This window comes from Micrasema longulum, unplaced genomic scaffold, assembly GCF_059751315.1.
Source record: "Micrasema longulum isolate JH-2025_06_02 unplaced genomic scaffold, ASM5975131v1 h1tg001009l, whole genome shotgun sequence".
NCBI lineage: Eukaryota > Metazoa > Arthropoda > Insecta > Trichoptera > Brachycentridae > Micrasema > Micrasema longulum.
The window spans coordinates 207,803-232,475 of NW_028278197.1; the positions used below are offsets into that span (position 1 = coordinate 207,803).

The 24,673-nt window shown below is 30.6% G+C and overlaps 1 protein-coding gene across 4 annotated transcripts; it reads left to right on the forward strand.

The window, feature by feature from the left end:
- The first annotated feature begins 1,910 nt into the window (after positions 1-1,910).
- Positions 1,911-15,977, forward strand: LOC148277584 (uncharacterized). 4 transcript variants are annotated; one of them, XM_088232668.1, is made up of 5 exons: positions 1,921-1,974; positions 2,983-3,307; positions 10,009-10,059; positions 13,267-13,474; positions 14,871-15,977. In XM_088232668.1, the coding sequence occupies exons 2-5, from the start codon at positions 3,068-3,070 to the stop codon at positions 15,191-15,193; spliced, it is 822 nt and encodes a 273-aa protein (XP_088088794.1). In that variant the 5' UTR covers positions 1,921-1,974; positions 2,983-3,067; the 3' UTR covers positions 15,194-15,977. The 4 variants fall into 4 exon arrangements, with proteins under 4 accessions (XP_088088796.1, XP_088088797.1, XP_088088794.1 ...); XM_088232669.1 differs by having other exon boundaries at positions 13,267-13,465; XM_088232670.1 differs by lacking the exon at positions 10,009-10,059 and having other exon boundaries at positions 1,911-1,974.
- The last annotated feature ends 8,696 nt before the right edge of the window (positions 15,978-24,673 follow it).

Here is a 24,673-nt window from a genome sequence, read left to right on the forward strand (position 1 = left end):
ACATTTATTTACACTAACGTTTCGAATTAAGTAAAAGAAAAAACGATTATTGTGTTCATAATGGGGATAACAACAATTTAAATATTTAAATTTTTAGGATAACAGATAAATTTAAAAAAAATGGTGTTTTTAATCAGTCCTACACAAAAAAGAATTATAAATGTCACTTTTCACTTCTTTCTTAAATATATTGTATTCCCGACTGCACTTTTTATTTTCTTGTTCATTTCATCCAAGAAAAATATTCCTCTGTAAGTATAATGATGTTGTGCTGTAGTTGTTTTCAATTTTGGAATTAAGTGTTTATTATTTCATTATATTTTCATTATTTAATACGTATACTGTATTATATCTGTACTCTTTTTATTTGATTATTAATTAAAACTAATGTCTGAGCACCCGATGACAAACTATTATTGAATAGTTTATCGGGACAAAATATATTTTTATACTTTGTTTTCTTTATAATGTATTAATATTGTAATTACGTGTATATTTTATTGAATAAAGACTCTATGAAAAAAAAGATGTTACCACTTGTTCTAGATCGCGTGCTTACGTTTTGTGACGTAGAAACACTACTATTTATTTTGTCTTTATGTATTTAGCGCAAACAATTATTTGAAGATTTTCTGTAGATTTTATATCTAAATCCCTAATTTTAAAAAAAAAATTGAACTGTGGGAAAAGTAGACGGTTTTTTCAATATAAATTTTACAATTAATTCATGTATTTTTTCGACCGGTAAAATATTTGTTTTAAAAGCACCACCCCATCCGATTATTCCATACTGTAATATGGATTAGGTTAATGCAAAGGAAATAGATTTTAATTTTAAATTTTTCGATGGTTAATATATTCATTTATCTAATAAATACATACATAAGTTTTCTCATTCTATTTACAATATTAGTTATTTGCTCCTTCCATTTTCTTTTTTTATTAATTATCTATTATTTAAATCTGATTCTTTGGTCAGCTAACATAATATTCAGAAGTTTTGTCATTATATATTTGACTGCCTCCACCTTCCATGGAATCATTTCTCTACAATACCGCAGAGTGTGTGCGGACCAACTACTGCTTTACAAAATTATGACAGGAATGGTAGACTGTACAGAGCTGCTTGGTTTAATAAAAATGTGCCAGCCAGGATTTGTAGACGGAACCACCTGTTTCATGCACCAATAAGTAAAACATCGAATGTTAAAAATGCTTTTTTTCGTAGGACTTTTTCAATGTACAATACAAAATTTAAAAATATAGATTACACAAACATCACTCTGTCAGATTTAAAATTTACACTAAAATTGTATTATGTAACTTAGTAGACATTATAATAATAAATATGTACATCTCCCCTCCCCTCCTTATCCTCTCTTCAAGCAGTTTTGTCCTTATTCCGCCCAATTTACAGTAACTTAATGTTCTTAAAATAAATATTTTAAAAATCTTTGATTATTGAGTACATGAAAATAACATTTTTATATGTATAAATTGTATGTATTTATTTGATATGTAATATATTTTCTTTACTTACTTTGTATACTATGTGGAAATCTGTTATTAGTTCTGAGTTTATACACTATATCTGTTTGTTTACTAAAAATATGTATGTAGAACTGTTGATTTCCCAAATAAAATAAAATAAAATAAAATAAAATATTAATTTTTGTTCGTCAAAGCACTTAAAAACTTTACGCTTCGTTTTATTTTAAATTCATTACTTAAATTCAAAATACTCTAGCAATCACCAAAGTGCGGAACAGTTACACTTTTAAATATAAACAAATTCATGTGTGTGAGATTCTAATTAAAATAAAAGTCAGTTTCTAAAGTTCTTAGCTGGCTCTGTCGGGAGAGATGACAATGTGTGGGTCAAAAGCACTCCTGAAACTCGACTATTAATAATACCACGCAGGACTTGCTTATTCATTAGTGCCATATCTCGTATTCCATCAACACGCACATACAGTTAGTTTATAAGTGAAATTATTTCAAATCTATTCGAGAGTTTTTATTATAGAAAACTTATTGAATTCTTCGTTTTAAGTTATTATACAAAAAAAATAATTACTAAAAACATTTGTCATAAATTTTATTTTTATATATTAAACGTTTTTTTTTATAAAAGCTAAATCTACATAATAATATTAAAAAAGCGAAAGTGTGTTTGTGTTTCCTTCACGTCGTAAGGGAGCAACCGATCAACGCGATTTTTTGCATAGGGATAGTCAAAGAGCTGAAAAGTGACATAAACTACTTTTCATCTCGATAAAAAGAAACTCCTTCGGGAAAATTCATAGTGGACAAATGAATTCTTATTTAACGTCGCAACAGAACAACCGACTAACGTGATTTTTCGCACACGGATAGCCGGAGAGTTGACAAATATCACAAGCTACTTTTCATTTGGAAAAAAATATCAATCCCTTGCAAAAAATCTTAGTGGAAAAATTAAAACAGAATAACGATTCTACGTCGCTATTGGCTAACGGATCGTCGTTTTTGCATAGCGATAGGTTAGAGGACTAGCAATCGATATCAGCTACTTTTATCTCTTACCACGCGAGTGAATCCGCTAAAAAAAGTTGCACTTTGGTTTAAATAGGATTGGTTTTAAAGGTGACTCTGCAACATTTAATTGCTCCTGGATTAGCACTTACAGCGTAAGACTGATCACCTTACCTTCCATATAACAGTACTAACTGTATGTGATACTGGGTGCTGATGTAACCATGTATCTTAAGAACACATTTTCAGAATAATCGAAAATTCCAATTAAGTGCTCGAGCGTTTATAGATGTTTTTCATATTTACTGATAATATTAAAACAGTTTTTTTTAAATCGTTTTTGTAATTTTTTTAAATGATTTCAAATATTGTTTGACATTAAATCATATTTATTTTTAAGCATGATTTAATATTAAATTACTGTTAAATATTATGTAAATGCAGCATGCCCAAAAAACCTTTTTTCAGATAAAAATTTTCTTCAGAAACCTTAGGTGCTTTTTTAAAGTGTCAAAATCATTAAGTGCAAATTTTGTTTCCAAAATAAGCAACAATGCATCGCCAGTGGTGCAGCTTTGTGTTTGTGGTGTGTGGTTTAGTTTTTCCAAAAGTGTCAGCGACTGGCTACGAACAGCCTTTCTGTACAGACCTTAAGCCACAAAACACCTTGGACTTGGGCCAGATTATGGGAATGTGGTATGGGGTGGAAATCATCCCCCACCTGAGGGAAGAAGATGGAGTCATTGTTTATGATACATGTCCTGTCATCCACCTTTCGGAAACGACATATGAGGTATGATATATTTGTTACATAACCTGCATTAATTTATACTCACTAGAATGAAAATTCTCAAATGAATACACGTAAACACGCGTACGTTTTTTTTTATCCTGCGTGTTTTTTTGTGATGTATCAAATAGCATGTGTTTTTATTGTTAATATAAAGTAGAGTTCACAGATACTATAGAGTTGGTCCTAGAATTTTATTTATTGTAACAATAACAAATTACTAGCAACACTCGTAAAGATACAAAAAAAGTAATTAGGTTAGTTAGAAATCCTTTATAACTGTTCACTCCGCGCGGGTAGCAAAAAACATAAGGAATTTTTAAAAATGAAGCGAAAAATTGCACGTAATATTGGGAAAAAAGCTTTTAAATATGAACAAAATTAAAGCAAAGGGCAAATTTTTTAGGACAGTAATTATATTCGAAAACCCTACTCTTGACAATGCTTGCACCCTTTTCTTGGCAATGTATTCTTTAGGCTAAAATCATATATTATGATCTCATTTTTTTAATTAAATGATTGAACTAAAACACGAATAAAGCAGCATTCAAAAAAAACTGCTTTACCATATTTTCCATTATTAATTGCGTTATTATAATTCGTAATAAACTTTGTAAAGTGGGCACTTAAACCAGCCAACGACAGGTCACAAGTCCTGTGAATGCCTATAGATCCATTTTCCCTTCTCAAAAATGTTTTCCCTGTGTTGCAACAAATTTAGATCTGAACAACTCCTTAGGGAGGAAATCCAGCCTTCTGCAAACATTTGGACATACTAAAACATTGTTAAACATTATTTATGTTCAAAAGCATTAAATTTGTGGTCAAACATTTCAATTTATGCTAGTAACATAAACATTTTAATTAATGTTGGCAACATTGATAAATTAATTAATGTTCATCTTCATCATTCCCTTCCCGCACCTAAAGGTGCACAGGGCACTGCATTGGTACACTAATCGCAGCATATCTTGATAATTTTTGTAGTTAATGACTTTAATACAAATATCAATAAAAACGCCTCGGATAATATATTCAGTTTAAAAATATAAATATTAGCGTTCTTATAATTTACCCAAGTATTTCAATTTCGGTGACCATTTTCAACGAGTTGTAAACAACTCACTATTAGAAAATGGAAATTAAGTTGAGGAAGAGTGGGGTTCGAACCTCGGACCTCTGATCCGTGAGTTCGCAACACTAGCCACGGGACCACAACCCGATTAAAATAATGTAGTAAAACCCAACAAAAGAGATTTTAATGATAATTTTACCAAAAACATTATTTCAATTTAGCGAGTATTTTCAGGTAAAAATCCTGCAAAAGAAAATCGACTGGAGATAGTCGGTCTCATGGTGTACTGGTTATTGCGTTTGCCAGGTATGAAATAAAATATTGTAAAACAATAAATATCCACGGTATTGTATTTTATCATCTAGTGTAGATTTTCGCCATGGTTGGAAATGGGCCAATTATGCGATATCACGCAGTGGGCTCGTGGTTTGCATATACACAGCGGTCCAATTTTCTTGAATGTACGGTAGTTAAGTGTATAATTATAAAACCACTATGGCCGTTTCACGGTAAAAATCCACACGGCACATAGGGTGGATTGATATGTATTGTATTATGTTTTAAAAACATGTTTTTATTTATGCTAGACAAGCGCAATAACCAGTATTCAATAAGGCCGACCAATCTCCACTCGATTTCCTTTTGCAAAAATTCTACCTGAGTAGCCGATAGGTTTTACTCCATTTTTGCCTAGCACGCACAGAAGTGGTAGGTTTAACCCTTATACTGCTAAACAACGATATATCGTTGTTGTTAATCCCTATCATAAAGTTCCAACTAGACTGATGCTGACGTCATAATCCCCAAAAGGGTAAATGAATTCGGGAACTGCTTGTTGCACTTAACTGTCAGTGGTATAAAACATTTTCAAAACATACAAATTACTTATTCGACGGGTTATCATTTAGTTTCGTACCTATTTCAGCCCCACGGAAAATTTAACACAAAAAATGTTTTCTTACGCGCGGCTAAATTTGAGCATTAAATTGTACAGCAAAGTTTCTTGAAATGAATAAAAAATATTTAAATAAAAACGAACTACTTTGAATGACGTCACTTGTTCATATGAATCAACCAATGATAAGAGGATTGTGGAAGATTTCCGGTTTGCTAATCGTCAATGGACCAATTAACAGAACTAACCGAGAAGAAGCGGAAGAGAACTTGCGACGTCACACGCGGGTTAATGTCAGAAATACAAAAATTTAAAAGATCGTAGCGCTGATAATACGATACGATACATAAAAATTAAAAAAGCTTTGTCTACTGTATTTTTTACTTTTTTAAACCACTAAACATCCTCATTATAAATTTACTTATGATATTTAAATTCGCAGCGCTTTTAAGAAAAGAGAAACGACTAAACACAGGAAACTTCTAGCTAGTCGGGACCTGAAACAGTGAACTTTTTTACATTGCAAAAACAGTCAAATAAAAAATAAATAAATGTTAATAGTTAGTTTTTTAATCACTTATATGATATTTGAAGAAAATAATTGCATTCGGTGTTTTCCCGCGATTAAACCCGATCCAATAATTAAGAAAATATTGATGTACTTCCGTAATGAATAACTTATTAAATACTTTACTTTTAATATAATAACTCTTATCTAGTGAGGTCCCTATATCACCGGAAAACCCCATAATTAAGAATATAAACAAATAATTAAAGAGCCATAAAACATAAAAATAATTCACCATGGAACCTAATGATTGTCAATTAGGACGTTTGAATATTAAAAAAATCATTTGTTCATTTATTATAATGGGTGCCCACAGCAATAGGAAATTCAAATGTTTTAGCTGTAATTATTACTCTACTAACAAAACGTAATTATTACTATACAAACTCTATTCTACAAACAAAACGTAAATGAGGTATATCAGCTCGATATTGATCCAAAAATACTTAAAAAAACCTTCTTCGATTTCGTGCTCTTCGTAAGAGTCATATTATAAATTATTATCACTATCACTTAAAAAATGATCGTTATTGTCTAATTCACTTTCGGAATAGGTTTAGCTGCTAAGCCTCCGAGTTTCTCGGTGAGGTACTATTATTTCTTTATCACTTTCACTATCCGTTATCATTTTGAATTATATATTTTGTAAATTTATTCACAATAAAAAGGACGCTCTGCAAAGTAAAATTATTAGTTAGAGTAACAAAGTAAGATTAAAAATATATTAAAATGTAAAAAATATGTAATTTACCTAAGCTGTTTGTAATTTCGGCAACTGTTGTCTATCTCGCTCAATCCATTATGCGTGAACTAGCTATTAGTGAAACGGAATATTTTTCTTAGAAGAGATATCAATTTGTGAGACAGTTGTACAAAAACATTATTTTTTTAAATTAAAATTATATTATAACATCTACCAAGAAATAATATCACTTCTTAGTACATTTACCGGTTACTTTTAAGTTTCAGTCTAAATAACTCCCTACAAACATTTGGACATACTCAAAATATTGTTGATTAAAATAACTTGCATTAAAATTTTTTAGTATTTTTAGGCATTTCCTAGGTGAAATAATTTATCCAGGTGAAACTCACCGACATCAATAAAGGTTTCAGCTCTTTTAGTTTGCAAAAGTCAACAGATGGAAGAGTTGAGGTAATGTAAAAATAGTCATGAATGTGGATGTGTAAACATACCCCTAAAATAGTGAATATTTTGTATTGTGTAAAGTGGTCATTTAAACCAGCCAATGACAGATCATAAGTCCTGTAAATGCCTAGACTTCCATATTCCCTTGGCAAAAATGTTTTCCCTCTCTGTTGCAACTAATTTCAAGATATATTTGACACAATTTTTGTTTAGCATGCATTGATGGAAGTGGTAGGTTTGATAATATATAACAGAGCACTTTGCCCCGCAATCAGCAAAAAACTATCATTATTATTTCGTTTCAATAATAACTATTCAAACAATGCGCCCTGAGATTGCTGTACGAGATCAGTTTTGTTTGTTTTTATTTTCAATTAAGAAAAGGTTTACAACCGCTGTACGAAAATTGTCTATTTGCGGCACGAATTGTCTATCTTGCTCACTCCACTGGGCTTGAATTAGATATTTATGAAATGGAAGATTTTTCTTGGAATTGCTATTAATTTTTAAAACAGTAGTGTGTTTGGAAAACAACGTATTCGACAGAATATTTTTAAAATGTATTAATAATAAGATTTCTGATTAGATTCTTGAAAAACTGCGTAGCAGCGTAAGGGTTAATAATATATAACTGGGCATTTTGCCCCGCAATCAACAAAAAATCAACCGTAATTATGTCGTTTTAATAATAACCATTTAAACAATGCGCCTTGAGATTGCTGTACGAGATCATTTTCTTTCGTTTTTATTTTCAAATAAGAAAAAGTTTACAACCGCTGCACGACAATATGATGCGAACGCCAAATGTTGTCTATCTTGCTCACTCTATTAGGCGTGAATCTGACATATATGAAATGGGAGATTTTTCTTGGAATTGCTTTTAATTTTTAAAACAGAAGTGTGTTTGGAAAATAACGTATTCGATTAAATATTTTTAAAATATGAAAATAATACAATTTCTGATTAGATTCTTTAAGAACTGCTTAGCAGTCTAAGGGTTAAATACAAACGAATGTAATAAATTTCTATCCACCTTTATTTTATCGTGCCTTGTGGATTTGCACGAAACGTGTAGAACTGGGTAATATCGTCAAAAATATGAGTGGGTATTCAATAAATAATTTGATATTTATTTAATTGCAAAATCTGCGCAGTGCTTTTATGTAAATTACCTACATCCAGGTAAATTTTAAGCTGCAAGTTATGGGGCCTTACTTATATAAATCGGGTATAAAGTTAAGCTTGAGAATAGTGGTGGAATAGTGATCGTATAGCAAAAAGTATTACTTATAAACCTCGCATAGAGTTATATAAAGATAACATGATCTACATAAATATTTTAAAACAATTAAATTAATATCCAGTAGGAAAAACTTTTTTTTTTAAGATACTAGCCTAAATGTTTATAATTTGTTTATAATTTTTTTTTAAATTTAAATTTCATTGATAAACCCTTACTGTCATCAACTAACTGAAGACTGAATCTGTTTCACATAACACCTGCAACAGAGCAGCATCTCTGTCTTCCTTGTTATAAGTTCTATCTTCGTGCTCTCTCTTACACAGATGTGTTGCTAAATTAGCGTAAATTCATTCTTCGCGCAGCAAGGATAAATATTTTTTGTCTTAACATCCAGCATTTGGTTAAAAAATATCAGCATAGTTATAAAAATAGTTATACATTTGAAGATTACAAAAAATACGAGTACATCATTTAAATAAAAGAGAGATACTATATCAAGTCTTGCATCCTATGTCACACACAAGAGTTAAATGTATTATAGTCATTGAAATTTAGCTTGATTAAAATGACAGCTGTCAAACTCATATCAATAGTAATGGGAAATTACTGATCACTGATCGTGTACCGATCAAATTGATTTTATCAGTTTTTTCATGCAAATGTGAAACTCTGTTTCCGAAAATTGATTAAAAAAACGCAGAAACAAGCCTATTATAGTGTGTTGAAATAAATTATTCACCAAAAATAAGACATTTATACTTTTTTCGTGAACATTATCAAGCGAATTATTTTTTTATTCGATCAAATTACATTGATCAATTTGTCCCATCTATAACGTTTTTGCAAAATGATGTAAACCTTGTAAGAACGTCGTTAATAATTAGGTTTATTTTAGTTTTTTTTCGTTTTAAAGCTGATTTCATATATTTATGTTGATTTATATGTCAAGAATTGTATTTAAAAAAAAAATAAACATACCAAATACGAATATTTTTCGTGTGTCAATATAAATCACTCCTTTGACGTTACTACAAAGTTATGTCGTCAGTTTTTCTGACAACTGTCATTCTAATCATCTCACATTGAAAACGCGTGAAAAATTTCAACGCTTATCAGTTCATGGTTTACCTCTTCGTTCTAATTCTCAAGGCACTCTCTTAATACCCATCCACAATTCCTCTTTCTTCTCTAACTCATATAGTGTCCATGCGGCTCGACTGTGGAATTATCTCCCATCCACCATCAAAGATGTTACTACATTATCTCTGTTTAAATCACGTCTGAAGAAACATCTCCTTTCTCTTCCTTAATCTCTCCTCCTTTCCTTTTTCCTCTTTCCTCTTTTTTCCTTTTTCCCATTGAGTAATAGTTTTGATTTAAGGTAATTTATAAACAAATCCGTTTATTTCTATTTTTATATATCTTTAGCTTTTTAATATTTTTTTTTCCATTGAATATGTTCTGTAACTTGAATTATAAAAATAAAACTTTTATTTTATTTGTTGGTTGGAAAAAATTGCCATTTGACAATAAGCCCGCCAATGTACAAATAACATTATGTACACAAAGTTAAATACTAAACTTTAGGTAATTAAACATAGGAATGCTATTATCGTAAACGTTGGATCTTCTAATCGACACCTAATACTAACATTCGGAGACCGCTTTAGTAGTTCTTCTGTGCATTTCGGAATACGAAAACGTATTATTTATTTTTGCCCGTAAATATTTAATATGTTCGGAAACTTAATCTATAGGCATTTTTGCTTTCAGCCTGAAGGCAGTCGCGGACAGTATGGTCGTTCTGGTAACTCAGGTTATTTGGTAAATACTTTTTTGTTCAAAATTTTTAAAATCGCACTCCGCTTGTTTGTAAATACACCATATTTTATGCCTTACTGTATTAAATTTCTGTATACTGTAATATGTATTAAAAATTTTAAAACTTTTTTTATAAAATAAATAACAGTACCTCCGTGCCGCGATTATGAACGCTATCTTCATCTTTACATATCGAGATAGTACATTTAACTTCTGTACTATCTTTATCTACGTCATATGATCGAATCGATCGATCGAAATTTAGTCCGCGTTCCTTTCTTCATTAAAATTTAAACTAGTTCTCATTTATATTTTAAACAGGCTTCTGTAATAAAAAGTGCCCACTTTAAAGCGATTATAAACTCCAATAAATCCCTATTCAAGCAAAAAATGCTCGCTTGAGCATGATTTTTTTATGACTGACGGTATGCTCAACGATCGTCTGTATTTATCTAGCGAGCGATTACACTGCCAGCTCTTTTAACGTTTCGATACGTACACTCATGAAGATTGTAAAACAGATGGATAAAATATAGGTAATAAATAAATGCATTTTTCATAGCAGCAACATTTTACGGTCTAGGTAATTTACAGTCTGGCCACTGCATGTAGCCCACAGACTACAGATATCTTGTAGATGTAGCCGTTCGTTTTCAAAACTGACAGTTATGTCAGAATTTAATTCGACTTCAAAATTTATTAAAAATGATTTCTTTCTTATATTTTCAATGGGCTTTTAAGAAAAAAAGTGCCAATCTAGAATGATTGAAAATATAAATAAATGTGGAACAAATTTTTTGTCACTTTTTATACATAGATATGCATATCGAGGGGTACTTGACCCGTCGGTACAAACCGATGAACTTACATCTAAACTTGATGGTGGGGGGATCGATAGTGTATCTTCGTAATCGCCCGGGAGAATTCATCTTCAACTATGACGTCATAATGAAATTATGTCACTTTAGTGCGTATGTGTACCGTAACGTATGCTTCCCCTTGTTACATATAGATGTACCTACCACAAGCTTGAAGGTGGGGGGTCGGTATCTTCGTGATCACTCGAAAGAATTTGTCTTCAGCTATACCGTCACAGTGAAGGTATGACGTCCTTAGCTTCCCATCATAATCGCGGTCCTGGTACCTAAGCAGCTTGTGTTTTTTGTTTTGTTTTTTTACAAAGTTTCATTAATAAAATTTTAATAATCTTAAGAGTATGTTTGGTGATCCTAATAAATCAATGAGATTATCTTTTGATTTATCTACACACTTAAGCATTTTTTATTTTCTATTGAAAAGGTGAAATGTTTAAATACATACGGAAACAGTGAAATGTTTAAATACATAGTCAAGATTGAAATGTCACTATCTAAATATTTAAATTGTTCCTTTATCCTTCTTCTTTCCTTCCCATCCCCTATCCTCTCTTCATAGTATAGTGTTATTTTTTTTAAAATATATTTATTTTTCTTAATCTTTGCTTTTAATTTTTGTATAAAATTGTAAGATTCAATATGTCCATGTATTTATAATTTTCTCAAACTGAACGGTTTGGGTAGGTAGGAAGAAATTGCCTAAAGGCAATATGCCCGCCCGTATATGTATATTTATTGTATATGTATATAAAGTGTCAAATAATAATAAATAAAAATACGGAACAGGTGTTAAAAAAAGCATTTTCAAATCTACGATAAATTAATAGAAGTCAGTTGTAACAAGCTTTACAATTCAAATAAAAAATACAATATTCTGAAAGGAAAAACATGCCTTTCATATTTTATTTTACCAATATGGTATTTTAATAACATTTTTTATTTAAGTCGCAATTTTATATAAAAGAAATACCACATCAAAAAAGAAGAAACCTCTTGTGTACGGTTTTGGTTTTATAACATCTTTTATATTTTTTATTTCCTTATTTTTATCTGGATATTTGGCAATCCGGATCACTGGAGTTCGGATAAACGGAGTTCTACATAGGTTCTTTAAAAAAAATCCATCGCTGTAAACTAAGAAATCATTGACATTATGTTATTATTCGCTCATCCCATATTTTATTTTAATTTATTTTTTATTAATAAATTTCATAAAAGGTACATGTTTTTAAAAAAATTCTATGCATATCTATTTGTTCATAAGTTTTGTTTTTGACGATTTATGCCAATGTTTTTCCTCAATAAAAATTTCGACTTAATGTAACATCAATTCCGCCTCCAATAGAGACATCCATCAGTACAGGACCCGTTTTGATCACGGAACCAAATTCTAAATTCATATTGGACCTGTGAAGTTAAAGAAGTTTGGTGCTTAAGTTTTGCAACACAACAGCTGAATCCTTAAATAAACTTTTTTCTTTGAAAGGTACTTTGGATACAATTTTTAGTATTAAAAATACTCATATGTATATTTGTATATTATTTTTTATTCTGTTTTTGTACATAGTTGTTAAAAGAAAAATTATCAATGTATACGTTTATAAAATAATAAATGTTGTCATATGCTTGCTCCTAAATAAGTTTTTTTCCTAAAAACTCGTAGAGAATGTGATTTAAATTTTATTATGTATTATATTTATAAAACAGTCTATTGAAATTCCTGGTAAAGGTTTGTTATAATTTATTACAAAAATAAAATACCGTTAGCACTTAAATCCACAAATTTTGAATAAGCAGTTTCGTCGCTTTTACGAAATCTTCAAGACTGATATGTTTATTATAAAGTTAAATCTATATTTACAAACTCTCGTAGTCAAATATCACATACCTACTACGAATACCGATAAAAACGTATGAAATGGATTGAGAATAACTTATTGCATTTTCAAAATCAATATGGATGTTGTAGAGAAATGTTTTCATACGTAAATTTTAAAAAAATACTTCGCTAGAAAAACTCAACATGCTTGGCCTTGACAGTTGTGACGTCAAGATTCGTGACAATGTTTTAGACAAATTTGAATTGCCAGGGACAAATAAACATGATTCGTGACGTATTAGGGGCGTGACCAATGGAATGGCTGTTTTCGCGGGAATTCAAAATTTAAATATTAAAAAAAAATACGGGACAGTATTTCATAGACCATTATTACTTTTAATATGTTTTTAAATAACCTGATATTTCCCTATTATTAGTGGGGTTTTAATTTGTTGTTTGGTTGCATAAAAAAAAATGTGTAAGTGTTCACAGTACCTACGTAATTGATTTCCATAGATGACGACTGACAGCTACGTGCGACCAGGGGACTACGGCTACAACTGGAACACGGGGTCCTATGGGGGACATGACTACAGGGATAGAGACTACCGCCACCTGCGCCTGTATTGGGACGAAGCGGGCAACAACATCGAGTACTCCCTCAAGTTCAACACAAGCCGCCGCGGCTTCTGGGTCTCCAGCGGGCCCCAGAACGGTCAGACAGGCTAGTGCACTCCGTGACTAGATCATTCATTACCACTCTATGATCCGGACAGTACTATTTATTGTTTTTTGTTATATCGATGGGTTTGTCGACGTAATATTGCTCGCACACGTACACATCATGAGGCAAGCAAATCCACACAATCATTCATTTGGCACTCTATTGCTGGACTAATTTTCTTGAGAAATGTAGCATAATATCGTCGGGTCAATACCAAAATGAAAAGTCGTCATTTTTTTTTGATTTAGGTACCTAACCTAAATTCTAAAATAAATATCATAAACCTATTTTAGCATAATTTTTAATTATTTATTCATTTGTTTTATTACGATTTACGTATTACTTTTTTTACATTTAAGATAATGTTCCCTTACTGGGCTGTCTCGTGCCGAGGGAGACGTGGTGTAGTGGTCAAGATGCTTGACTCACGCACGGAAGGTTCCGGGTTCGATTCCCGGTGATAATTAAAACACAAAAATTAAAAATGTGATTTTTCTCAAGCCTGGGTGCTCTGTGATGTAATTCACCACTGTAATTAGGCCTCCTGGCCTGTTGTGGTGCAAAAAAAATGTTAATGTAAAAATGTTTTTAAAAAAAAACGTTAATTTTATGTAATTTTGAATCATGCCTTATTAAACATAATTAAATCATAATCTCAAATACATTTAAAAAATAATAAAAACACATTAAACTCTCAAATAAAAATATCTTTCTATCTATTTTGCCTGATCCACAAGGGCCAGTTGTGTTCATTAGGTAATAATCGTTTCGTTTTTGTCAAAGTAAACGATATAGGCTTCATGAAAAAAGTTAAATCAAGCTATTTTTTAATGCTAGCCAACTGGCAATGAATTAGCTTCATAAGAAGGACTTGATTACTAATTACTACCTACACAATTTTGCATGAATTATACCCGTATGCAGAGACAAACCTTAAGGAGAGGAAAGTACATTCTATTGTCTTCACCTTTGGGTTATTCTCTGCATTTGAAATTAGAATGTACTTTCCTCACCTTAAGTTTTGTCTCAGCATACGGGTATTAGTGTTGAATTTTTAAATCATTTCAAAACTTACCGAAATGCAGATTTGTCATCGATCCGGCAATTTCTTACTTTAAAATGAAGTCAATTGGTTAGTATGAATAATAATTGTACATTATTCAACATTTCATACTTTTGTGTGTGATTTAACTCTTTAAATTGCATGAATTTTACCATTTTTTTTTTTAATTTTACAAAAGCAAAAGTGCTTATGTAAAATTTTGGAACATCAGAGTATTTAATCATAATGTAAATATTAAAAATTACGCTTGTTGATATGATTTGTAAGAAGATGTACATATTTTATAACACACAGGACTGACATTTTTTTACTAATCGGCCGTTTCCTTTACAGGTACCTTGCTGCAACGCCAGTATAACCAATTTGCCGGAACTGTGCAAGTAATGAAAGCTGTGGGCGACCATCTTGTGCTGACATTTTGTCAGCGTCTCCCCGAGTCGCAACTGTTCTCCGTCATCCTCTCCCGCGAGCCCCAGCAACTTGGCAGACAAGTAGTTCACAGCATTCATAATCTGCTCAACAGAAGAGATCTCTCGACATCGGCCGTTAGAAAGGTGTGTAGAAACGGAGCCCCAAATGCAGACGCATTCCCGATATCGATGGTTGCGTTCACTGTGATTTCGCTCATTTCATATTTTGGAGCGGAAAGAATTTGAAAGTGCTTAGATAAATTTTATTGACAGTTGGGAAAATATGACGGTTATAAAATTAATCAACATCTTACCAACTCGTGAACCGAAACATGTTTTATTCCTAAATTGACTTCTTGTTTAAATTGTTACAATTAGCAAAAAAGAGAATTATTAAAACACAAATTAAATTTATTAGAAAAAAGACTTGCAGTGGATAAAAAACACATAGTTACTAAGATTTCCGTCCTAATGGCATAATCAAATAACCAACACTATTTAAAGATAAATATGAATAAGTACCGTTTATTTGTTTTTTTTGTGTGTACAATTTATACTCAAGTACGTACTCCGAATAATTAAATTAGTTTTTTTTTTCAAATTGCGATTTATAAACGATTGAATCTTTATTTTTAACGCGTAGTAAGAACGTAAAATTTTAGATCTTCGCAAATGAGAAAAGATGGATTACATTATTTGACCCGTTCTTGTCTTTTGTTGACCTCTCGTACTGCTGAATAAGCTATTTTGTTCACTTAAATAATTCCCACAAATTGAAGATTATGTGTCAGGAGACATAATAGATTAATAGACGCGACACCTAAGTGAAGTACAATCCACAATATAAAACAATGTTGATAGGCAACGAGCGCTGTCATTCCCCCATTAGAGATTAGAAGACGTATTTATATTGTAGTTTATGTTTCCGTGTTCATATGTTTACTATTTATTTTAAGAACAGATGTACAAAATAAAGATACCGCTGTCCGATGTCCAAGAGTATAACAATAAATATTTTGTACCCTAAAAATTGATTTTTTACTTACACAAAAAAGAAAACCAAATATTTTTAAGGGGACAAAAATATCTGTAACTTAAAGGATAAAACACGGGAGTTCATTTGCAGTTTTTGTTAACATTTTATGTAAACAATGCACAAATTATCGCAATCAGCTATTTTATTCGTAAATAAAGTCCACATTCGTCGTAAAAACGCTTTTTTTAAATTAAAATCAAATCAGAAGTCCACACTGTGTCAATGAAAAACATGAGTAATCAGAGATACGATATTTTAATACGTATTTTTTGTTTTCAATGTATTATTTTTTTACATTGAACGTTCTTATTAAACTTCAATTATCTCATTTGGTTCAAAAGTTATGATGTTTAAAAAATCGCACAATCACAAAATTTCGTTTCCTGGACATTTCGTCCAATGTGACTCTCGTAGTTTATCCTTTAAAGTACAAATATAATATATTGGTCAATAAGTGTATGTTTGTTTTTCAATGAAGTTTGTTTCATTGACCATTTGAAAATGTATAAAATATGATGATAATCATCTAAGTTTTATCAATTTATTTGGGAAAAGGGTTTTACGTTTATATTTATTAAGGTCAATAATTCTCGTTCGATGTATGAATAATTTTCGGAAATTTTAAAGACTCAAAACGCCCGTTTAAGGCAATCTGCATATCACATTAATAAACTTTTGCAAAATGCAGCTCGTCAGCAGGTGCTTATAGTTAAGTTCTAACATATATACATAATCTTTTATTAAAACTGTTATAACTATGGAAAAAAATAAAAGATGTATTCCCATGTCCATCGGAAATATGTTCCACGTAGAAAAAAAAATTGTCCAAATAAAAAAAGAAGAACACAAAAAAAATTCAATGTAAAAAAAAACGCTCTAAAAGCCAGATTTTCAGCATACGTCTTTCTCTTGAGCCTGATAAGTTTTTTTGTTTTTTTAATTTTTTATGGGAGCATATTATACATTTTTAATATGTTGTACTCTAGTGTTCTTTTCCCGTTTTTATTATTGAATTTAGGGAGAGCTAGTCCATCTACACTAGTGAACCGAGTATTATATACATGCTCCAATTTATTTATATATTGAGATAGAGACGCATGCTGAGAAACCAGCTTGGACCATAATAAAGCTCTAACAGGTAAATTTTTATAGATTTATACAATAAGGATATTAGAATATCGTGTCGCTGACAATACAATTTTTTTTTAATTAATAATTTGATCATTGAATTTTGTATGTTCTGAACAAGGTCATTATGTTTGTTTTTTACAAAAAAACAAACATCATGCAAGTTTGGATTTATTTAGCAAAAAAAAAAAAATATTCAACAAAATAAAACAAAAAATAGAGGAAAAAAAAAACAAAAAAACAAGAAAAAACAAAATAAGGAAAAAACAAAAAAAAACGAAACAATAAAAACACAAAACAAAAAACTGGTTATTATTACTCAGTATATTTATTTTGAATAAATAATAAAAATTACGGGCTATTTTTGCCAAGAAAGTCAGATGATGTGATACCAGATGATGTGATGACAAATAATTCATGTCAATTGACTGGAGATCACAGTCCGGTGCATTCTTTTGTCTCTCAACTCTGAAACAAATAAATAAAACTGTTTTATGACTTACTAGCTTTTCGACTTGCGGGATTTCATGGTAAAAAGTATCCGATATTCAAATCAAAATTTGTTGCAACAAAGGGAAAACATTTTGGGTAGGAAATATGGAAGTCTAGGTATTTACTGGGCTTATGTACTGTCATTGGCTGGTTGAAGTGGCCACTTTACAAACTGTGTAACATTAAGCGTTCTGCCTATGTTTAAACATCTTTATTTCCTCAACTCTTCCATCTGTTAACTTTGGTGAAGTATAAGAGCCTCTGGGGTTAAAGTACTGGTTTATTATATCGATCAACAGCCTTTTCGTTCTGTAAATAAAACATAATTCAATCAATTCAATTCAATAATAGTATAATGTTTGTGATATTTAATAATTAATCAGTTTAAACTATTGGAAGCATTATGCAGTGGATGAGATATTTATCATACTTACTTTTGAAGAGCTCTTGACAAGACGGTTTTGTCGAGTGACAGTGCAACAAAAACTCATTTTTAATGTTTTTTCCTCAGTGGCATATCAATAGTTTATCCTTTAAACTGAGTATTAACATTTCAAAAATATTAAAAGTTTTAAAATCTCCGGAAAAACGTCCAATGATAAATGCGTAATTAAAGAATCGCGCATTAAAAATGACATGAAACCCACGGACAAAAACGGTGAAATATATCATTTTTATATGACTTTGATAGTATTGCCAATCTGAATGTTGTTTGGAATTAACCACTTTTTAGATATTTGTCATGCACTAATTTAGTTCGGCGGCCTCCGTGGTGTAGTGGTTAAGATATTTGGCTCACACATGGAAGGTTCTGGGATCGATTCCTGGTGAGAACACAAAAATTAAATGTGATTTTCTTAAGGCTGAGCGTACCGTGCTGTAATTCACCACTGTAATTGGGCCTCACGGCCTGTTGTGGTGCCAAAAAAAAAAATCGGTCTTGTAGAAAAGTCCTAGGATTAAATATAACAGTTTAAATAAAAAAAATAAAAAAAGGAATTCTCTCCAAATTTATATGTATATGGCAATGTGTTGATCATCACTATATGACTTTCGGATTCTGAAATACTATTCTTGACATAACAAGATTCCAGCAAGTTTTGTCAAAACTTGTCTCTTCAAATTTGTCATAACAATATTCCAGCAACTTTTGATAAAAACTTCTCGCGTCAAATTTTCCTTTTCAACCTTCCATCAATCTTAAATCAAGTTTGTACCAAGTTTCACTGCTATCTGGGTAGTTTTTCCGAATTAACCAATGCTGAGAGAGTTGTGGTAGATTAGTAAATGTCCTGTTTGCGGTAATTCAACTGACCAATCAGAATTATTTTTTTAAATTTGGAAATGTATTTAAATTAATGTTTTAAAGTCTTGTCCAGGGCCCCGATTATAATGGGAAGTTGACAGACTGTCTATAAAGAAAAACCGATATTTGTGTACGAAAATGAGTAAGTATATTTGCATGAATATTTAAAGTATCTTCATCGGTAACCTATAATGTTTTTTTTTTGCATATTCTGCTTGTTATACAGAAAACTTAATTTTACTTTGTCGCTAAAATTGAAGATAAATCTTAACTTCTTATTGTGATCGGGGCCCAGGGGTGGTATTCTGAATCTTCTTCTAGAGAGTGGATATTTGTGAATGTTTATTTTTTTACGGTACGGTTTGGTAAATTTAACCTAATTAAGAGTTTTGGGTCGCAATAATGGTCTAATAACTGGTCTATTTTCGCATTTAGTTTCATGTGTTCGTATTTGTTTGAGATTGTGGTCATAAATGAAACAAAGTTTAGGTGCGAAAAGTAAAATTCCCAAATCAAACACTCTCTAGGGCAGAGGTCGGCAAACAGTGGCTCGCGAGCCACTCGACCGCGGCTCACAACGCAAGTTTCACCTTCATTAGATTTAGTTCGTCTACCGGTTCTGAAGAAGAACTTGAAGGATTATTGCCACTAAAAGTTCCAAGATGTGGCGAGAATATTTCAAATACTGTCATTAAATGCATGGAAACACATCATATTCAACTGAATAAAATTGTTTTAATGAAGCAGATGGGGATTTTTTTTTTGTCCTTTGAAATATAAAATTAATCACGAGATACGTCTTTACCATTGCATCATTCAACAAGAACCGCTTTGTGAGCAGACATTTCCAGAAGAAATGTTTAAATGATCAATATTGTCATCGCAATTTTAGCTATGGCTTTTTATCATCGCCTATTAAAAAAAAATCTAGTTTAAATGGGGAGCGAATACGCATATTTTCTGCTGCTTATCCATGTACTTTATGTATTGGTACCGGAAAGGGGAGGTATGAAGGTCATAAAAACGTTAATAAGATGTTATAAATTAAATATTACAACCAGAATATTTTTATTTTTTTAAAAAAGATAATACAATTCTATAAAAAAAAGTTTTAACTAAAATACATCAATAAATATGTTTTTTTTAACATATTACCGAAGGCACAATTTTACGTAGAATTAAAGGAAAATGTCACAAAAATGTATGTGATTTAAAATGCTTGTATTTGTTTTCAAAAACAAAAAAATACAATTTTGCTTCCGACACTCATGTTCAATTTATTATCTTCAAATGATTGCATCTATAGTCTTTATTGAGATCCCAGATACCTAAGTTTAGTCTAAATTTGAAATGGCGTAATCTGCCGGTCTAAAATTAATAATATTTTAGTTACAAAAAACTTTTAAGTATATTTTTTAACAAAAATACCTTTAAAAATTATTGCTTAAAAGCATAAATCTAATTTATATTTTTTTATTTTTTTTATTATTGCGCGATTAAAAAAAACTTTCTTTTTAAAATGGCAAAATCGTACGATTTCCTCATTTTGGATTTAAGGAATTTGGCTCTCAAAGAAAATCTCGATAATATTTTTAATTGAATCGGCATTCACTTCGTAACACTTCATTATAAACTATTATGAAAATAAAACTTTGACAACGAAAATAAAACGTAACACTGATAACAAAGTTTTATTTTCATAATAATTTAAAATCTCAATAGTTTAACTGCTGATCTTTGGCTCTTTTGACTGATGAGTTTGCCGACCACTGGATGAGACGATTCAGAATATCACCACTGGAAGGTTATATCGCCCTTCCGTTTAGTATTAATCCTGAAAATGAGTCAATAATGCATAAATTACCTCTCAAGTAATTGAAATTAAAACTGACAGGACGATAATAGCTGACACACGACTCCCATTAGGTCAAATTGTGGACAAAGATCGAGGATACTCAATTAGTTGATGAAGCAATTTGCATATATTACAAAAGCCGTTTCCTTTTGACACACATCTCTAAGCAATGGATGATTTAATCAAATATACCTAAATGCATTATCGCAATATAAGATTATCGTAATTCTGGACGAAGGACTCGTCAATTACCTCAGTTTAATTGTAACAATTCGCGAACAGTTTACTCATTAGTGATGCAACGGAAGTGTCATAACGGAAGCAGAAACGGAAACAGAGGAAAAAAGTAAATTTAAGCGGAAGTGTAAATAATAGTAAAAATAATGTGATCTCACCGGGATCTACCCGTGCCGAGGACACTTAAAAATATACTTTTTTTATAAATATTTTTACATTTGAGAATAAACAAAGAAGAATAACTTAATAAACAAAGATAATTAACAAAATGCTCAGACAGTTATTATTTATATTACAAAACGCACAATGAAATAACAAAAACATAACATAAGCTATCCATTTGTGGAACAGTTGATTCAATATTGATTTGGGCGAATGAGACAATCCATTTTACTTCTACCCAGCTCCACTATCCATTTTTTAAAAGTCTTTTTGAACATTTTCTCGTAACTAATTGTTTTAATAGATAGTGAAAGTAGGTAATAGATTTTAATAGAATAATTCTCAAAATCATGGCAATAACTATTCCGACGTTGCTGATAACATAAAGTTTAGTATAGTTTATATAAATCAACTCTATTAATCATTTTCAAGATGGTGAACGGTAATTTACATTTGTTAGATTAAAGTGCTTTCTATGTTTTCTTTTTTGTATTGTGTACTTTACGAGTACACTTATTTTTAAAAATTATTTTAATTGTTTTTATTATTACTTTTTTTTAGATTTAAAATGATGTTTACTTTTGGTGATATGGTTGGGAACGTGAAAAAAAATTATAGCAGCAGAGATGGGACATCACTTATAGCATTAAGTATTTTGAAAATACATATAAGATCCATCTCAGTTCTACGTCTCTCCAATGAAGACAGATTAAGAGATTGCTCTTTTTAAAATGAATATAAAAACATTATGTTTTTAAAGACATAAAATTTATTTTTTTTATCTACCGGTTTCGGAGCTATTTATTACGCGCTCTTTTACCAAGATATAGCTTACGAATAAATGCAATCCTATTTTATAATAAATATGGACAGTGTCTAATATACAAAGAGACAGTCCTTAAATATAGTAAATCTGTACGTTTTTCTTACACGCGGTAAAAATTAGAGCATTTAACTAAACCCCGAAGTTTTACTAAAATGTTTCAAATAACTACTTTGAATGACGTCATAAATTCTTCTAAATCAACCAACGACAGAGTGCTGTGATTGATTTCCCGTTTCCGGGAAGCCAACTCATAAATCAGGACAAATCTCCGAAGAGAACTAGTGACGCTAAGCACGGACTAATTAAAAATTATAAAACTTTAAAAAAAGTTTTACAGTTTATTAATAAATGCATACATAATGTTTTTTAAAAACCACAGAACTTACTCATTAATTATTATGACTGCAATTCAATTTACATAGGAAAGAGTAACTTCCATTTTGTGTTCATACAAATTAAAAAAACTATAAATAGTACCTACTTATATGTTTCGTATATATTTTTAATGTTTTTAAAATAAAAATTATAAATACTTTACAAAAAATATATTTGACGAAAATTGAAAACCGAAGTATTTTTTATATATTTGTTGGTAGTCATAAACATTTGTGATTAAAATACGTCGAAACTTCCTAAGGGAACTTCCTAGTTTAAGAACTAGGGTTAAAAAATAAGATATTACGCTTTAAAAAAAACTACGGTGTTGCAATAATTTATTCTACTCTAAGTTAGTTCTCTAGTTTGTCACCCTTTTACTAAAATAATAAAGTTCTGAATGCTTGAAAGTCAATGTTTGGAAAAATCTCAATAAAGTATAAAAATTGGCATATCTCCCTAACTATAAAACTTTAGTTAAGGAAAGTAAGGTTCAATAATTAGCAAATGACATCCTCTATATGCGGATTTGCCATGGCGGGTTCAGTTCCAGTCACCTGTATATAAAAAAATATTTAGTTTTTCGTGTAACTAAAATGATTAAGATACGCTACGATTGGTGTACCAATACAGTGCCCTATGCACCATTAGGTGCGGAAAGCGAAAGATGATTAATAATATTTCAAGTTGTGTAGCATTATTTATTTTACAGATGTATTATATTTATGTGACAATTTATTATTTATGTTGAGATGCAAGGCGGTAAAATTACCGCGGTATTTTGCGGGAATTTTACCAGATTTTGGTAAAATACGGTATTTTTCGGTAAGAAACGAATTTGACGTACTAATTTTTATTTTTTAAAGATATTACAAATACGAGTAGCTTTGTTTTAGGACACTTTACATGACTGCCAAAACCAGGTTTAGTTCCATCGAGTGGTTGTCGAGATTTATTATTAAGTATGGGACGTTCAAGGTCATTCGGCATGTAAATTTTTTTTTTATAAAAAAGGTTATTATGTTTTGTAACTTAACAGGATCGGTGGACATAGGGTCCTTAGTAAAACCTTAAGTCTGTGACCATATACACTCATACTTTAAAGACAAAGTGATCGGTTTTTCAGTAAAAAAAATTATAACGTATTTGTAATAGGTACATCAGGATTAAATTAAATTGTAATCATTTTTGATAAAATAAAGAATGTATAAAAATATTCAATTAAAAAATAAATATGAGAAAAGTGAAGTAATTGGTATAACTTCTCGGGTATTTGTAATAAAATTACGACTGTTTCGTCTATCGCCTTACTTTATGTGAAAGATGATTGAGATAAACTGCATTTGATCCACCAATGCAGTAACTTATTCACCACTGGGAATGAAAATGGAAATTATGACGATGAACTCACCATACTGTCGATATAAAAACCATAGAATTAAGTATAGTTCAGAAAGAGCGTAGAATCATATTTGAATACATCGGACTGTGTCCAATAATTCCCCCTCTGTGACTTACTTTCGCCGCGCGCATTCGTGATGCCGCCGCGTAATGTTGCACGATGGAAAAAAAAAATATAATTATAACACAAATGTAAGGTAAAAAGAAAATAATGTGTTAATTTCTCTAAAATTTTATTGTGCACGCAGAAACATTGATTGACACAACAGAGTAGATAAGTAAAGGGTCATTTAATAAGAGTAATTGAATTATCATTAATTCATACTTTAAACTTAAAATATAAAACAAATTTTATATAACTTAAAACGGATATTTTTTATCATGTTAAATAATATTTTATATTTTAAAGATACTTTCGGTTAAATGTCCACGATGAGTTGTTTAATCCAAGATCCAATTTTCATTAGTTCTCTCATTAGATGAGCAAAGTAGGGTAAAAAAAATTTACTACCCTGGCAACACTAACGAAATGTTCATTTTGTTTCTTCGACAATCTGACAGATGGAAAAATAACTCAATTTTTAAGTAATGCATTTGTTACATACACATTCATTTGCTAATTACACATGAAATGTGATTGCATCCTGTTTCTTTAAGATCCTAGCAGTATTTCTACACTTTAAAAAGACAACACGGCATAGTTGAATTCAAATCAGTAGTTGCATACTGAGCGACGTCTACAAAGAAACTAATGGGTCAAAACGTAAACCTACTCATTTATGAGTAATTTAGTCGCCTTCTGTTTGATGTGCATTTGCGATTTCTGGACTAATCTTAATTCTATGATAAAAACCTATTGGTCGCCTACAACCCATAGACAAAAAATAAAAAATAGTCAAAAGACAATC

Coding starts and splice junctions, on each gene's coding strand:
- LOC148277584 (XM_088232668.1), top strand. CDS start 3,068: ATGCATCGCCAGTGGTGCAGCTTTGTGTTTGTGGTGTGTGGTTTAGTT. Junction 10,060..13,266: donor CTGGTAACTCAGGTTATTTG/GTAAATACTTTT, acceptor TGATTTCCATAG/ATGACGACTGACAGCTACGT. Junction 13,475..14,870: donor GCCCCAGAACGGTCAGACAG/GCTAGTGCACTC, acceptor TTTCCTTTACAG/GTACCTTGCTGCAACGCCAG.